This window comes from Nuphar pumila, chromosome 15 (assembly GCF_984573655.1).
Source record: "Nuphar pumila chromosome 15, dmNupPumi1.hap1.1, whole genome shotgun sequence".
NCBI lineage: Eukaryota > Viridiplantae > Streptophyta > Magnoliopsida > Nymphaeales > Nymphaeaceae > Nuphar > Nuphar pumila.
This window is the reverse complement of record NC_143263.1, coordinates 13,817,375-13,836,298: the sequence shown is the minus strand read 5'-3', so window position 1 is coordinate 13,836,298 and position 18,924 is coordinate 13,817,375. Positions and strand designations below refer to the sequence as shown.

Below are 18,924 nucleotides of genomic sequence, written 5' to 3'. Positions count from 1 at the left end.
TTCGAACCATGGTCATCCCATGTCAGGTGAAAAACAACGGTCGTTCCTAACCAGGAAGCTGGAGCCCTTGTGGGATTGATTCAAAATGTTTAACCAAATTATAAGCCAATAAATGGCGAAGATTTGTCAAGCAACTTCATGCTTCCCCATTAGCAAAGTGATACTTGAATAAACATGGCTTGATATACAATATTATCTCATATTTGACTAGATGAAATAAATTTTTTGAAGACAGCAAATGAAAATTTATCTGAATCAATGTTGATTAGAAAGTCTAAAGGATCCCTCTGACCACTGCCTGCTATGTGAATTAGCTTGTTTTTTTAGTATAAACCATACACGATGATACTAAATCATGATAACAAATGTTTCTTATGCATCCTTGAGATAGACAAGGTAACTTATGCAACAGACACTATTCGACCTAGAAAGACTCATCAATCAAACGATGAAAATGTGAATCTCTGGTTATCATACTGAACTGATGAATATTATCTGCTTCAAAAAGGAATAAACAGACTACTCAAATCAATAGAGTGATGATTATCAAGAAGGCCAAAGGAAATAAAAAAGAAAATGACAGATTATCAAGAAGGCCAAAGGAAATAGAAAAGAAAATGATTTTATACATAGATATGCACGGAGTGCCTCCACTTTGTTTCTTGAAGCAAGTCACAAGGATGGCAAAAGGACATCATTGATTTTCATCTCTATCCCTTGTGGTCGTCCCCAAACAGAAGAAAATCACATAACAATCCTATCTCATTTTCAGACGGCAAAATCAAAATTAGGCAGATATTCTTCGATATACACTTCCTTTTACTGTCACTTTGTATATCAAATATTTAATATCTGGGTAATATCTCTTGCCTCTTTTCAACTACTTGTCCATGTACTGTTGTTCAGTTTCATATAATCGTTGATTTTTCATAAAATAAGACTTTATGAAGTTCATAAACTGAAAAGAATGATGGATCAAAGCAAAAATGGAAGGAATCACTACATTAAGGAATCAAACAGGACAAAGCAGGTCATTAGCTAAGCATACCAACACCTGAAAAATCCACACTGCTTTTCACACTGAAAATTGAAAAATGTAATGTGTTTGGTTAAAAATAGAGAACAAAGTCATGAATAATGGATTCAATCACATCTGACATACTGCTCTAAAAGAAGACTTGCTTCATACTTGGAGAATGAACCAAACACTTATAAAAAGAAAAATGTTAAGACTAGAGAAGGAGATCTTGGAACTACCCTTCCTTATGCGAGTGCATGCATCTAATATCTAAATTTGCAGATCTGTAGCAATATACCAAGTACCCACATCCTACTCTGCATAAAAGAATCAAAATTACACCAGTAGTACCCTTAACACCAGTAGCATGTAGATTTTATCTATTCTTTCTCAAGCTCAATATAGTCAAACAATTGGCTACAGATATCTTGCCAGTTTACAATCAGGCTTAAATCATTTAAATGTAAATTAGGTTTAGGTCCTTATATTCAGATAGAAGATAGGTTGGTGCAACTGAGTATAAAATGTAAGAAGCCAAATAGGCCAGGTATGTAACCAGATCAACTGGTTGTTCCATACATGTTGTACCCAGACCTTACAGTGTTTCATCTGTATCTACAATTTGCACCCAACCCAACCTATACGATCCTCCATTTAAGTCAGATTAGACCTACATGGATTGTTTCTTGGTTTGAGTAGGATGTACCAAACCTAACTATGCACCTACCTATGTCACATGGACACTTAACACTGGTTTTCCATGTTGACATGATACAACATCAGGCACACGATAACATTTTATGGATGCAGTCACACTAGGAACAGACAGCCAACATTTTGCATTGCTTGCATTTCATTTTTTCAATTTAGATTGTTATTTAATGTTTATTATTGTTACTTATTGTTTATTACTTAAGGACTTTGATTTGTTCTTCAAGAACTTAACTGGTGGGCTCCATAAGGACTTGGGTGACCGTGACCCCACCCAGGGTTTACCTCGCAGGGGGGCAGTCCCATTAAGTGACCCAGTTCTTGGTGAGGGTTCCTCGTCATAAAAACAAAAGATACTCTACTTTAGATAAAAAAAAAATTAATGTACACAACAATACATTCATATGTAGATACTAATATAAATATACGATGTATGTCTGCACCCCCTTGTCCTAGACCTAAAAACTCCCAACTCATACCAAGCATGTATATGTTGTGTCCCCTACCCATGTTAGAATCTATGTGATTAAGATATAGCCCTCAGATATCATTCAAAAGAATACTCATTTTTCACTTGATATAGATCTTCACCACACTTTCCATGTTTTGACATCCATCTAACACACAGAATCTATCTTTCAGGGAGGAGAAAAAGCAAAGCTAATTTCATTCATAAAACTATCATATTTTCTAGCTGCATCAAGAAACACAAGGGAAGAATGAATCAAGAAAAATCATGATCAAGGTGCAAATTGATCAGTTATCCTTCACACAGGCCATATTCAATGGGTGGCTTTTCTCTAAAATATATAGTGATACATGCATTTCAATAAGTGCTAGGCAATGGCAATGTCTGGCCATCATATAAGCTGGAGTTGCAGTCAGCTCATGACTGCATGCAAGGGATGTAAAAGACTGAAAAAAATAGTTCCTTTTCCAATATAGTCTTATGCATAATCATGCACGTGCAAAAAAATATGGCATTCCAGAAAACACAGAATTGGATACAAGAAGAATAAGATCTATTAACCCGCAGAAATATGCAGTTTAGTATGAGAAACGATATCATCAAAAGTGAACAGATAAACTTTTTCCTTCATAAGCAAACGACAAGGTGCAATCAAAGGGCCTGAGACAAGCCATGACATTAAGATTTTCTTTTATACAATCAAGTTTGTGAAGAAAATTTTCAACCTACCCAAGCTTGTAAATCCAGGTTCTATTCTTGCTCGATTTAGAAGGGTCTTTACAACTTCTGCTCTATTCATGTACAACTGCAGACAGCGTTCTATCAAATTCTGGACCTAGAGAAATTATTAAGGTTTGCAAGATATCAGAGATGTAACTGCAACTGCAAATCCTCGTCTAAATTCAAGATCAGCTCCTCAATGAACATGGCAATAGCACTCACAAGTTCAATATCTTCACGAGAAACTTTCCTGCCATCACTGCTTGAAATAGATACTGAGCCAGAGTCAACAACAGGAACCTCAGTAGCCGGGGTGTCATGTTGGTCCCCTTGAGAATCATGTGACCCTTGTGATGAGGGCTGTTTTTCTGCCTGACATTGTTGAGGGTCCTGCAGAACAAGCCCAATACTCAAATCATCATGTTGTGTTAAGGATATGATATTAAATGACATTAAGTAACAAAAAATTCTTCACATCATTCACGGCTTATAGAATTATAACAATATCTACTATATGAAAGTATTGGCATAAAGTTGAATTTAAATCATATCACCTTGCTTCACATGAAAATCATGTGATATAGATGGTGACTAAATGGACAGTAGAAACCACTTAGTGAATCTTAACATATATGAACAATACCTTTAACCTTTCAGCTCATGTACATCGATCTAATACTTGGACTAATACATCATTCCTCTTAGAAAGAATAAACCATAATAACAAAATCACTTATACTACAAGGGAATCACAATTTCCAGGAAGTGGAATCAGAATCAGACAGGAATAATGATTCCCAGTGATGGCAATCCTGATTCCCATGGCATGGAAATTCCTATTCCCATGACTTAGAATCCTGATTCCCTCAAGAATCTGTTAAAATACAGTTTGCGTATGGATCTGGATCCAGATCCATACGCATGTTAAATGAAACACATGCTCATATAACCTCATTAATAGGGGTGGCAATCGGGTCGGGTTGGCGGGTCGGGTTGGCATGTCAGCATACCTCAACCCGAACCCGACCCGTTTATTAAACGGGTCGGCTGTGGCAAACACGAACCCGACCCGTTTAATAAACGGGTAACCCGATACGACCCGCCAACCCATTTAATAAATGGGTTGGGTCGGGTAAACGGGTTTTCAGGTTCGCGGGTCGGGTTGGCAGGTAGGCAGGTCGGGTTGACGGGTTGGCGGGTCGGGCAGACGGGTTGGCGGGTCGGGCAGACGGGTTGGCGGGTCAGGCAGACGGGTTGGCGGGTTGACCCACCCGCCTAACCCGTTTATTAAACGGATCAGCCGGGTTGGCATACCCCCAACCCAAACCCGACCTGTTTAATAAACGGGTTACGCGGGTCGACCCGTTTATTAAACGGGTTGGCTTAAGCCCAACCCGAACCCGCCTAAGAGGCGGGTTGGCGGGTCGGGTCAGAAATTGCCACCCCTACTCATTAATGGCATTCTTGTAATAACGTTGTATATGTTTTACTTCATAATGTTTAGGGTTTTGGAGGTCGGGCAACAGAGTGTCGCCCCAGCCATTGTGCATTCCTCTCTCTCTCTCTCTCCTTGTTTCCTGTGGAAGCTGAACCTGATACCACGAAAGCAAATCTGATATGGTATCAGAGCCTTAGCCATCCTGTGTGTGAAGAAGTTCTGAAACTTGGCAGATCAAGCCCGTGAAGCAGCAGATCGTGAACAACAACCTCTTTTTCAGCGTGAACAGCGTGCTCAATCCTCCTTTTTCAACGTGAACAGCGTGCTCATCGAGAACAACAGATCGTGAACAACAGCCTTTGAAATCTCATCTTCTGAAAGTTGGTACCTTTCTCTTTTCCTTTCAGCGTGCTCATCGATCCTTTCTTTTCTGTTACTCATTTTTTTTTGTTATTCTCGTTCATTTTTTGTTATTATCGTTCATTCCATCGTCTGTGTTGGTTCCATTTTTTTTTCTAAACATCAATGACTGCATCCTTGAATTGCAGACAAACCGACTGTTGTTCCCTTTTCATTCCAGCCTTTTGATTCCACAAGTTTTTCCTTTCCTTCATTGTTGCTTTAGTGTTCTTTGTGCAACACTTTTGGTAGTACAAGTATATGCCTTATTACAGTTTTACTGATTGATTAAGTGATCTCAAATCTGTTTATTTCTTTTCATTCATCTTGTTTGCTTATTCATTGTTCCACTGATATGGATTACTCTTCGTCATCCGGTCCCTCTGCCAATTTCTTGAGTCAGCTCGTTACAGAAAAACTTACTCATTCTAATTTTTTGACCTGGAAGAGGCAAATCCTTCCTTTTATACGGAGTCAGGATCTCGATGAACATTTGGATGGTTTAGTTCCTATACCACCATGGCTTATTTTGCAGAAAACCAAGGATGAGAAGGGTGACACAATTACCATTTCTATTAAGAATCCAGAGTATACAGCTTGGAGGAAGCGGGATCAGTCTTTGGTTGCTTATATTACGTCAACACTCTCTCAAGAAGTGTTGGTTACTCTTTCAGATGATTGCACTGCGGCGGATCTGTGGAGCAAGCTGTCTCAAACATACTCTCAGATATCAAAAGCCTGAGTTATGTACTTAAAATAATGAATTTCAAAGTTTGAAAAAAGGCTCCATGACAGTCATGGAATACATAGGCCGCTTGAAGAGTATTACTGATCAATTGGCTGTTGTTGGAAGTGCTACTGCAGATAAAGATAAAGTTCAACAACTTCTCAATGGATTGGGTCCTGATTTTGATATGTTTACCACAGCTTTATCATGCCTTCCTCACTTGCCCACTTTTGACGACCTCCAAGCGAAACTTCTCCAGCATGAGATGATTATGAAGCAAAGGGCAGAAGGAAATGAATCAGCTCGTCCTCATTCAGTTTTGGCCATGGACACTTCTGTAGGTTTTGGACGAGTGAATGGAGGGCATCAGGGAGGCAGAGGCCGCAGACGTTTTGGGCAGGGAGGACGTGGTATCTTGCCTACACCTAATATTTCAGGGGTTTTTAATACAGGGAATCAGAGGAGAGTGCCCACTTGTTTTTTATGTAACAAAAGAGGACATGTGAAAGCTGATTGTTGGTTCAATCTACAGAATAGAGGAAAAATAAACAAAATTGAGAATAAATCAGCTACTGCTGTGGACACAAAAGTGTCATCCGCAGATGTGCAACAACTTTTGTTATCAGCATTGTCACAGATGACGATCAAGCAAAATGAACAAGGCGAATGGTATGTTGATTCAGGTGCCGCCACACATGTTACGGGTAATGCGGGTAAGTTATCTAACTTATTGCCTTATTTTGAAAAAGGTAGTATAGTTACGGGAGATGGAACTTATCACTCCATTAGTCATACTGGCAATGCAGATATCCCTATGTCAAAGTCCTCACTTCACTTGTCCAATGTCCTTCTTGCTCCTAACATTAAAAAGAACATTGTTTATGTAGCTAAACTTGTTGACGATATGAATTCTTCCGTCGAATTTACTCCCTCTTCTGTTTATGTTAAGGATCTACGAACGAAGGAGACGTTCGCTAAGGGGGAGCGACAAGGAAACATGTACGTCTTCAAGAAGATTCCTTCAGTGTCTTCGCCCTTAGTCCTAGTCCTCCAGTTGAAGTCGTCCAAGCATTCTTCAGTGTCTTCGGCTTCAGAGTCTTTGTTTTTTCCTTCATTGAAAGTTTTAAATTCATTTCATTGTAATAAGCCAGATATTTGGCATAGTCGTTTGGGACATTGTAGTCGAGGTTTCGTTGAAAATCTTGTATCTGATGGTCTCCTTCTAGAGTCTAGTTTATGTTCATTTTCTGATAATAATAATAAATGTTCTTCATGCGAACTCTGCAAAAGCCATGTTCTTCCTTTTCATATTATAAATAAAAGAGCTTCAAAGCCATTTGAGATTATTTGTTCCGATGTTTGGGGACCCGCACCTATTCTTTCACTTTCTGGCAGTCGTTACTATGTTGTCTTTATTGATTCCTATTCCCGTTATACTTGGATATATTTCTTAAAACACAAGCATGAAGTTTTTTAAATATTTCAGGAGTTCCATTCGATGGTCAAAACAAAGTTTGCTTGTAATATTGTGCATTTACAATGTGATGGTGGAGGAGAGTATTCATCGAACGAGTTTATTGCCTTTCTTCGGGATAAAGGAATAAGTCGACAGGTTTCTTGCCCTCATACTCCTCAACAAAATGGGGTTGCGGAGAGGAAACACAAGCATATTGTCGAGAGCGCGATGAGCATGTTACATGATAGCAATATGCCTGTTAGTCTCTGCACAGAAGATTTTCACACATCTGTTCATATCATAAATCGTCTTCCTATGGCACTTTTGGATCGGAAATCTCCCTATTATACTTTATTTGGGCAACATCCCTCTTACGATGAGCTGCGTGTTTTTGGTTGTGTATGTTATGTACATATTGATTCATCTCTGCGAAATAAGTTTCAGGACAAGGCTGTCAAGTGCAGATTTGTTGGGTATGCAGATGAATACAAAGGTTATCGATGCTATGACCCTACTACAAAACGTATTAGGACCTCCAGAAATGTCGTTTTTGACGAACAAAATTTTCAGGCCAATGACTCTGCAGCGTTGCCACCTCGAGAATTAGAAGTATATGATCCATGGATGAGTGCAGATCTTTTTGCTAATACAGGAGAAACATGTCAAACAAATTGTCCTTCCTTCGACTTGAGTAGGGAGTTGAATGACTCACAAATGCATGTTGAATTATCTTCAGTTGAGCCACCCCCAGTAGAACGTTTCTCTGGACAGATATACACTAGACGGGACAAAAATACAGAGCCGAGGAATGTGGAAAGCATCGTCAATGATTCGGCTCAAAGGCCGTCACGCATTAAGCATCCTATTCAACGATGGGTGAGTTATGAGACATTCTCCCTTAATTTCCAGTTGTTTATGTCTCAACTCACAAAACAGGATGAACCCACTTGTTTTAATCAAGCTCTTCAATCCCGTCATTGGACTGAAGCTATCAATGAAGAAATGGAAGCTCTTCATGAATGTCAGACTTGGGAAATAGTCCCTCGGCCAGAAGGAAAGAATGTAGTTGGCTCAAAATGAGTTTATAAAATAAAGTATAAGCCTGAAAGAAGTATTGACAGATATAAGGCGCGACTTGTTGCTCGAGGATTCACACAACAATATGGTGAAGACTACGATGAAACTTTTAGTCTGGTAGTCAAAATGGGTACTATTCGTATCATCATATCCCTAGCAGTCGATCAAGGTTGGAGCCTTAGCCAGATGGATGTTAAAAATGCATTTTTGCATGAAACTTTAAAGGAAGAAGTGTATATGGAGCAACCACCTGGTTATGCCAAGAAGGATCCTACTGCCTGGGTGTGCAAACTAAGGAAATCTCTGTATGGGTTGAAACAGGCGTCCCGTTCTTGGTTTGAAAGTTTCTCTATGCAAATTCAGAGTTATGGTTTTAGAAGATGCTCTCTGGATCACTCATTCTTTATTTACCAAAAGGCAGACATTGTTATACTTCTTCTTATATATGTTGATGACATTGTGATCATTGGGAGCTCAGATAATCATGTGCAAGACGTGAAACAGTTTTTAATGAAAACTTTCAAGATGAAAGATTTAGGGGAGTTGTGGTACTTTCTTGGTGTGGAAGTTGACAGCCAACAAGACACATTGACACTCATGCAACAAAAATACACTCTTGACCTTCTGGAAAGAGTCGGGATGACGAATTGCAAACCAGTCAGCACTCCTAGTGTATTACATCAAAGGCTGAGCTCTGAAGATGGTCCTCTTTGTGTCAACCCTACAACGTATAGAAGTCTCGTGGGGATGTTACAATACTTAACCTTTACCAGACCTGATATAGTTTATGCAATCAATCAGGTATCCCAGTTTATGCATGCTCCAACAGAGGGTCATATGGAAGTTGTGAAGCGCATTGTACGCTATTTAAAAGGAACTATAGGAGACAGACTTGTTTATCACAAGAACGATAATCTGCATAGAGGACATGAACTAATCACTTATACAGACGCAGATTGGGCAGGGGATCCAGATGAAAGACGATCTGTCTCTGGATATTGTGTATATATTGGGCATAATTTAGTGTCCTGGATCAGCAAAAAACAAAAGGCAGTGGCACGATCGAGTACAGAGGCTGAATACAGATCGATGGCTGCAGGCACGGCAGAAGGCACATGGATTAGACACTTATTGAGTGATCTTGGGGAGACAATTATTCGATCATTTCTTTTATGTGACAATCAAAGCGCAATAAACATTGCATATAATCCTATCCAGCATAGCAGAACGAAGCACATTGAGATTGATCAACATTTTATACGGCAGAAAGTCGAGATGAAGGAGATAGAACTACGTCATGTTCGAACAGAAGATCAAGTGGCAGACCTGTTTACCAAGGGATTAACAGGACACCAATTTTGGCTATTGAAGAGCAAGTTGTACATGCTCCAAAATCACGTACAACTTGAGGGAGGGTGTTAAAATACAGTTTGCGTATGGATCTGGATCCAGATCCATACGCATGTTAAATGAAACACATGCTCATATAACCTCATTAATGGCATTCTTGTATTATTGTTGTATATGTTTTACTTTATAATGTTTAGGGTTTTGGAGGTCGAGCAAGAGAGTGCCGCCCCAGCCATTGTGCATTCCTCTCTCTCTCTCTCTCTCCTTGTTTCCTGTGGAAGCTGAACCTGATACCACGAAAGCAAATCTGATAGAATCATGATTCCTATGTTCAGAAATCATGATTCCCTCAGGAATCTTGATTCTTTTGAGAATCTCAATTCTCATGCTTATACAATTTTATATAACGCTCCCTCGGCAGTTCTCTATAGCGCTTTTTACTCGCTTCTCACTTCCTTATACGGTCCAAATTCTAGAGGATCCTAATTCATATCCATTGCCCCAGTCAAGCAAAACAAATCCCAATGTAGAAAAGATCCAAGCATTACTAGAATTACTACGGAGCCAATTCTCGAAGACCCGGTTCTTCTTGTGGAAGACCTGAATCCATGCTCTGTGATCCAAGCAATTGATGAGGACCCATTCCCTGCAAATCCAGATCCAAGTTTCATCCTACAGTGGAACCCACCCCTACAGTGTCACATCAGCATTCACAACATCCTCAGCCAAGAGAGACATTTGATTTGGGGCATCACTTCATTCTGCATTTGGAGCCTAGATCCATTTCGGTGTTGGACGAGATGGCGCAAGAATGAACCAGACCTGCTTGGACGAACCCAGATCTAGAAAGCAATCAAGAACCAGCTAGCTATGTGGGGCTCACTGGGGGGGGGGGTCAGTCTCCCTTGTTGAAGAAGCCTAGATGGGCATGAAAGGGTGATTATAAGGGGTCCCTAGGTGTTATCTTAAGCTAATAAAGATTTTTCTTATTTTAGAGTTGAGACTTCAAGGAACCTCTTAGGATTTCTCATTTTGCATTTACATTTCTTGTACTTGGTGAACTTTTTATGTCTCTCCCTTGAGCCTATATATAGAGGCTCCATTGTAGTTCAAATGATACACGAAAAATCTGATAAGTTGATGTTTCTCTCTCTCTCTCTCTCTCTCTCTCTCTCTTGGCCCTCGTCTATTCTCAAGTAGGCTCCTTCCTTTGAGCCTAGGCGACCTCTAGGTCAGCCTAGCCAGATTTGGTGCGAGCCTCCTAAGAGGCTCCTTGGAGTCTCAACTCTAAATTAGAGTAAAACCTTCCTTAGCTTAAGATAACACCTAGGGAGCCCTCATAATCACTCTTTCATGTCCATATAGGCTTCTTTAAGAGGAGAGGACAACCTTCCTATTGGGCCCCACATAGTTGGCTAGTCATTGATTGCTTTCTGGATTTGAGTCCAACCAAACAGGTTTGGTTCCTTCTTACTTTGTCTCATCCAACACCGAAACGGATCTCGGTCCTAAATGCAGAATGAAGTGATGCCCCAAATCAAATGCCTCTCTTAACCGAGGATGCTACAAATGTTGACGTGTCACCTTAAGGGTGGGTCACACTGCATGATGGAACTTGGATCTGGATTTGTAGGGAATGGGACCTTATCAATTTCTTGAACCACGGAGCTTGGATTCAGGTCTTCCACAACGAGAATTGGATCTTCGACAATTGACTATGTAGCAATGCCTGAATCCACCTAAATCTCTCGATATAACAGATTTAGATCTGAGTACTCCATGCTTAGATCCATTTAGGCGAATGATTGTGGGTCGAGGTCTTCTGTTTGCTTGATTGGGGCAATGGATCTGGAGTAGGGTCTTGTAGAATTTGGACCGTATCATTTCCCAAATCTTGTAGAAAATTGAGATGACTGAATCCAAATTCTGATTCTTGCTCCAACCATGGATAGAATTCCTTTAAATGACTTATAGAAGCATCGCAGTACAACTCACATCTTACAATATTTAACAATAAATCAATCAGTCATTTCATGTGCAGTGAATCAAGTATGTCACTACATGAATGCACTTGTATATATCTACATACACATCTATGGCTAGCATCACTGAACACCTATGGACCAATTAACCACCGCCCATCACCCAATGATCCGTGATCTTAATGATCATGGCAAGATGGTCAAATGCAATCAAATTAAAGTTACAATTGGCCAAAGCTAAATTTGGACGATAAAAGGGGGATAGCTATTATATAACACTAGTTGATTGTGTACGAGGATTGCATGTATGTGAGGAAGAAGAAGAGAGAAGTCATTAACAAGGATTTATAACATTGCTTAATATGACTAGTTGACCATAATAAATAACAAATGCAGATATGAATTGTCTTATAAACTCGGTCGCTAATCAAACACCACATTAAGGAACAAACCAAGCCTTGTTTCTCAAGTTCCTAATTGATCTTATGATTTTTTTTGTTCAGGACTATATTGAATCTGGATCCTTGGTTATCAAAATTTGTGCCACTTTATTATTGATACAAGACTAACCTGTGGTTCATACCAAGGGAGGATTAAGAAAAAGCCTATAATATTAATAAAAGATAAAATAGGGCATTGAGAATGGCAGTAACTCTATCAGCACCGATTTTACACACGCACACACACTCAACATCACAGGCTGAGCTTACTATGTTGTTAGTTAGCAATATGCAATCATATCAACAATAAATGGTATTAGCAATCAAACCATCACCGCTGGATATGAATCTAAAAGATAGTCTTGTCACTCTCGGCACAAAGTTTTGTTTTTCGTGGGTATGCCAAATGCCAATAACAGGATATGCCAGCACCTGCAAGGTCTTCATGTCAGATCAAATACATCTTTATGAGATCTCTTCTGTTCTGATAGAATTTCTGCATGAGTGCTAGCATTGTGGAGCCCTTAATGCTTCCATACAAAGTAAAAGTAATTTAGTGAAACTGATCATTCAAGGAAACTGGCAGTTACGTGATGGAGTTACACCTGGAAACAGAGACATTGTGAAAATAAGAAAATAATTGTTGACCAGATTAATCACCAAGAAGGCAATATCTCACAGGGTACATGCAAGACAAAATAATAGGATCTTAACCTTTCAAACATCACAACATAAACCATTAAAAATTCAACAGTTTATGTAATTACTAATCATATTAAACACAAGAAGGCAATATCTGACATGGTATATTAAAGACAACAGAAACAGGGTCTTATTCTTTCAAACAGCACACTGTAAGCTATTAAGAATTTAACAAATTATTTGAGTCAAGAAATACTGCTTTCTTTTGAAGGAGAAGTCAAGAAATATAATTGTTTCATTGATGAATTAGAAGTCAAATTCTGTAGTTACTGCAACTAAGTACAAATTTCTCTCTCCAACTATCTTCCATAAATGCCTTCAGTTATCAAAGTGTCTAAATCTCCTCTTTTTGTTATTTTCAATAATAACATCAGTATACTTTGCAAGAAGTTATTTTCAACAATAAACACATTCCCGTAATGCCTCTAGCTGGTTTCACGGAGGGCACCAAATATGAAAATATTAGCTTCAGTGTCTTTTTAACAAAAATTGCAGGACAATATAGCAATTTATGCTCTATACACACCTTGAACATGGAATATGATATACACACTTAGAATATAGAATATACCCCCAAGTCATTAAAAAGTTGAATGACGGAGCTATCCATGATTCCATATCAATAATTCATGCACATGTACCTATTTCCTTATGTCGCATGAACTTGGGTACAGTACCTATGCAGCAGGTAGGTAGTTACTTTATCATGTTTCACAAAGTGACTCATAGAAAGCTTTAAAGTTATCTGCAAAGAACAAAACCTTTATGTTCATAAATTTTGGAGTGCCAAATCTCTAGATGAAGATTAACAACAAAATTGTTTTTAAGTTTGGTCCTGGTATCTATTAGTTTAAGGATATAATAACATTATCTTGTTAAAGATGGCTTCATATGATACAACCCAATCTGTGGTGAATCTCAAAGGACCTGTGTTTTCTATATCAGGAAAGAAAAAACAATTATGGGACCATTAAGAGTCAGCATGTGGAAAAAATAGATTTTCATGTTCTTGTTATTTGCATTGCCTGATCTTTACTTTCTGTTTCAAAAAGTAGGTCCATTCTCAAATACGAAGACATCATAATTTATATGAACAAAACCTGTAACAAAAGATAGCATTTAATTTTGGGGGGGTAATGTTTGCTACCCTCATGGGTAAGGAACCCTCTAGTGAAAATATATAATATCTTTTATTTTATATTTTTTGCACATCTGACCCTTCATACGTAATCTACATATTAAGTTTAGTAGAAACTGACCTTTGGATCATGTTTTTCTGATGTATATGTTAGATTTATGAGGGTTGAAAATTCAATGGCCTACAATGCCCCAAATTTTCAAACCTCAATAAAACCCTTTTTTTATGTTGAAAAACTATGGTCCAAGGGTTGATTCCTACTATTTTAACCATGCTGAACACATCCATGAGGTCAGATTTGGTCAAAAAACTGGGGTTTCCTTACCCACGAGGGTAGCAAATGCTATATCTGTAATTTGGGAATGAGGATGAAGAGTAAGAAGTGAGACATAAGAATCAAAAACTTCTTTCACAAGAAACTGTGGAGAAGAGAAGCAAAGAGCTATTTTAGTTTTTCTAAGGATATTTTGTCTGAATGATTTTTATACCTTGAACTCAAAAACCATCAAACTAAAGCCGTAATCCTAGAATGAAGGTCCTATTTTAATCAAAAGCTTTCCTCGCTATGTCTGAATTATATGCCTTTTCCCAGATTTCATGTTCGAATAAGCAAACCTGCCATGTCTAAACGACCATTTTTTTTAAAGTCTCCCAATTTTATCATGAGATTTTAAAAAACTGATATAATGCCAAGAAAAACAAGAGATTTTCAAAATATTATTTATTTTGAAATAATCATGTTTTTATCACAATATTATCACTTTATTAATGCAAACATTTACATTATATATATTTAAATGTTTCAATGTTTTTGTTACATTTTTTGTATTATCCTATACATTTTTAAAATTTAAATATACTGATACTTTCCCAAGATCTTCCAGAGAAAAACAAAATTTTCCATTTACATTGAGATTTTCCTTTGCCAAAAAAATCCCAAGAACGAGATTTGTAAACTATGGTTATGTTATACTCTCCAAGTGCAAATTAATAATAAGGGTTTCTGCATAGTGCCCAGCTCGAGACACATGAAAGGTATTTTTGAATCTAACATCAATCACGCTTGTTTTATGTGCCACTCGGTTCGGCAGGTTGCTAGAAGCTCATCCAAAAACTGCTTAGAAACTGGAAGCTGGGTGCTTCTGAAGCATAAGTCTCACGTTCATGAGGAGCAAAACTCCTAAGACATGGAAGAAATATTACTATGCTTTGCAACCTGCTATATTCCACTATCAAACTCAAACTTTCTAATGCCTTTAGGTGGTTGAAATGGGGGGCACCAAATACCTAAATAATATCATCTTCAATTTTCTTTAACAAAAATAATAGGAATTTATGCCCCATACACACTGAACGAATGTCCTCTCTCCAATAAGATAATATGTAAAATATCATCAACAAATGCAGTATTAGACATGGCATTTGTTGAAAAATGGGTGTATTGGATTCGGCCCACATTTCCTGTCGAATATCAAGCATTGAAAAACTCCCCAGATGTTAGACTGACGTGATAACCAACTACACCACGACACCTTTCATAAAAAGAAGAAATGAAAAAAAAGGTTTAAAAAAAAAATTAGTTTCGAAAAAGAAAAACTCCCCAGACGTTGGCATCCACCATTTCAGGCAAGAAAGAGGGCAACGATACCCCGCAATCATCTCGTTGAAATTTCCTCACAAAAGTGGGAAAGCCCTTGTCAGAGGAGGGGCATTTCAGTCTTTTAGATGGATCACTGTTTTCCAGCTCCCCTTCAACGGGATTCTAAGTTTCTAACGCATCTATTTTTTGGCAAGGGACAGAAACCCTTCCCCGAAATTACCAATTTTTCTAAAAGAGCAAATTCGTATACCTCAACCCTAAACCTTTCAAGAGCAAGAACAAGAGCTAAAGCAAAAGTGTCCGAACTTCGTCCACCCACTCATTCAATCCAAAGATGGAAATCATCCAGAAGGAAAGAAAGAAAGAAAGAAAGAGAGAAAGAAAGAGAGGAAGAAAGAAAGAGAGAAAGAGAGAAAGAGAGAAAGAGAGAGAACCAAATGAAGAAGAAATTACCCAAATCCGGAAGCGAAACACGAGAACGAACAGAGCGCAGAAACCACCACATGCTCAAACTTAGCAAAGACGCGAACCTCACACGAAGCAGCTCGAAATTTCGCTTCAGACGAACAGCGGGCGGATCGAACAACTTCTGCACCATCAAATCCATCAACAGACGAACACATCAGGGACCCAAAACACAGCAACAAAGAAGAAAAAGGAAATAGAAACTCGAATCCGCGGTTTCCGGCGAAAAACACCTCCAACATTTCCCATTTTCCCGCGAGTTTCTGAACCTCGCGAAGGTGAAAGCACAGGAATGCTTTTCTTTTCTTTTCCTCTGCCACTTAAAAGAAGAAAACCAGGTGTTTTGAAATTTTTTAACAAGGACATAAAATACCTAAAAGTTTTCAATCGATTTCTTTGGAACCAAGATATTTGCCTCTCTCTGTGGTCGCCCTAATATTTGCAGAGAGAAGAGATAGAAGAAGAGGAAGCGGGGAAGCGTTGGGGAGTCTTTGGTCACCGTCATTCAATGAAGAAGAGGAAGCTGACTTGGTCGTCCAGCTGCTGCTTTTATATACCGTGACTGTGGAGTAAACGGGCTGAGACACCGATATCCCGTGGACTAGATTCTCGGCTCGGACTCACTTCGGCTTCGGCTTCGGGTTATGAGCCGATGCTCTCGCTCTCGCGCTCACTCAGCAGGTTGGCCGTGGATCGGGCATTGTTTTTCTTTTTTTTTCATGAGGAACAGGAAATCAGAGACCTAGTCGCACTGGGTATTGTTTATGTAATTCTTATCGGGTCCGACTATGGTTTCTCTTCTAGTGGACCCGATTAGATCTGGAATAGGACCCAATTAGATCTAAGTCCAAACCCGATATCATACCCAAAAAATTGATCTCAAGTATTGTTTTACCTGGGTCCCAACCAAAGCCGACCCGTTGACACCTCTAATCTAGATGACTCAATGTTGCTAGTATCGAAATCGGACATGTTTTGTTTGGCCAACAATTTAGGTAAATCAGCCAATACCGATTCTCAAGTGAATCGTTCTGAATTGGCAACAAATAATTAAAGAATATTACATGTCAATCAGAACGTGACACGTGTCAAAACCATTAAAACAATTAATTTTATGCTATTTTTATATTTATTAAAAAATAGCCGATTCAGGTCGATATCGTATTGATTTTATGGCGATACTATACATATCGGCCGATTCAGGCCCATACGCACCCATACTGACGACAACACTTTGCAGATCATGTCCGTACCATCAGATTTATAAAAAACCAATGAAATGACGAAGATCTTGGTTCATGTGGTGGTTTTCATCTTTCCAGTTATCATATGTTTTAGTGGCCCCAATTTGTAAATGTGTGGCTCTGATTTGTACTAAGCCTGTTTTATAATCACTTTTAATTTAAACCGAATCTGACTCAAACTGGCCCAAACCCTGAATTTAGTTTGTAATCCGATCTGTTTTAAGAAAATGCTTTTTTCATCTCTAGATGTTGATATGCTTTAGAATAGTGACATTTTACAAGTTTTTCAATATAAAAGTGCTTATAGTTGTATTGACTGGAACTGATTAAAACAGGAGTTTGTTCTTGTTTCTATCCAATCGGATTGATATCCGAACCGTCAACCCACGGGAATCTGTAATTTCAGCCATGCTTAGACTCATACTTGAAACCAAATCAAACTGGGTCAAGTCCGAGTCTTACTTTTAGAACTGATAACAAAATGGACCTCTTTAAAACGATGACATGTTTATACTGGACTTGATTTGGGAATCCATTAACCCATATGGGTCTACAATTTCAATTATACTTAGAAAGAGACTCAAACTCAACCAAATTTGGGTCTAGATCCAATTTTCATACTCATTACACATTGCAAAAAAAGGTCTGACAAAATCCGAGCCTAAACGAACCAAGTGACACCCCTAGACTTACCTACTTACTGGTCAAATCCAAGCCGGTCCTATAAAACTAGATCCCCCAGTAGGTCACCAACCTTTGCAGATTCAACCAGCTTATGGGGTTGGATCTGCAAGGTCTGATTGTTCTTTGGACCAAATTTTGCAACGGATACTTGAAATTTGGGCAGGCCAAGGCCCAAACCCATACTTTAGTTAGTCGAATCTCATGTTACCCATCTGATCTTGCTCATCAATCAAACTTAGGCCGATTAGTGTACCCTAAAGTTGAATTAAAGTATGCTAGTGGTGGGATGTCAACTGGTCAGACTCAACTCGGATATAGACATTATCACTAATACCCAAGAATTTTTCATGATTATTAAATAGATAAAAATAAAATTTGGTTTAAATACCGACTTTGAAATTTAATTGGGTTTAATATGATATTTTGGATCCAGTGGGGACCCAAGTGTAGGATGCCCTGAACATCGTTGTTATTGTTTCGATGAACATTTCAGTCAATCAGTAGCTCATTGATTAAATTGGAGTCAACCTTAGCTTTCATCATTTCGAGAGCATTGACATCGACTATCTACAAGCCCAAATTGGTGTTGATTTGAGTATTTTATCGTTGATCAAAATTTATGCCTAATTGGAGCTCAAAATTCAATATTTTTCAATATTAACTAAATTTTAAATTGATCTGTGCACGTATGATTAAATATAAGACCACCATGATGATCTACGTTTTGAGGGCTATCAAATCAACTATTTAAATGTCAAATTTAATTGAGTTTTAATGTCTGTAAGCTCTCTAAAAAGATAGAGTTCTCATAAAGCTAGGAGTCTCTTTGAGAAATGAACTCTAGGAACATCTATAAAAAGAGATGAGGAGACCCCTCACTCAATTTTGTCTCTCCATCTCTCTCCACCCTCTTCTTTCTCAAACCCTAGATCTAGACCTCCATTAGATATTAGAGGTGGGGTTGTATATTCATTGGTGGTGAAGCTACGCACCTACATCGATCGTTCGATGATTTTTTCATCTACACAATTTTAGGTAAGGAACCTTCAACTTGTGTGTATGTACATAGCACAAAGGGTTCATCCACATGCTAAAATAAAGTTTCAGATGTATATTAAAGGTGATATCAATCTCAACCATGAGCTCGGATCAAAATCCAGTGTTTTTTGAGGTCTACAGTTTTTGAAAGGTGTTTTTACCAAAAATGATTTTTCAAAAATCTAGTTTCTTGTTCATTAATCATAAAAAACATGATTTATATTTTCAGATTATGTCGGATGTATGTTTAATGTGATCAACATGAT

At 38.4% G+C, this 18,924-nt stretch overlaps 1 protein-coding gene across 4 annotated transcripts in view; it reads right to left on the bottom strand.

The window, feature by feature from the left end:
• The window catches only part of LOC149814572 (uncharacterized), a 50,043-nt gene extending 33,832 nt beyond the window's left edge, over nucleotides 1–16,211 (bottom strand). For 3 of the 4 annotated variants that reach the window (XM_089988303.1, XM_089988304.1, XM_089988305.1), the window contains exons 1-5: nucleotides 16,066–16,211; nucleotides 15,681–15,816; nucleotides 12,220–12,392; nucleotides 3,141–3,308; nucleotides 2,928–3,033 (exon numbers count right to left, since the gene is read on the bottom strand). In XM_089988303.1, coding sequence (XP_089844429.1) covers nucleotides 2,928–3,033; nucleotides 3,141–3,308; nucleotides 12,220–12,234 — 289 coding nt within the window. In that variant the 5' untranslated portion in view covers nucleotides 12,235–12,392; nucleotides 15,681–15,816; nucleotides 16,066–16,211. The remainder of the gene's footprint in view (nucleotides 1–2,927; nucleotides 3,034–3,140; nucleotides 3,309–12,219; nucleotides 12,393–15,680; nucleotides 15,817–16,065) is intronic. The other variant, XM_089988306.1, reaches the window with a different exon arrangement.
• Nucleotides 16,212–18,924: the final 2,713 nt, after the last annotated feature.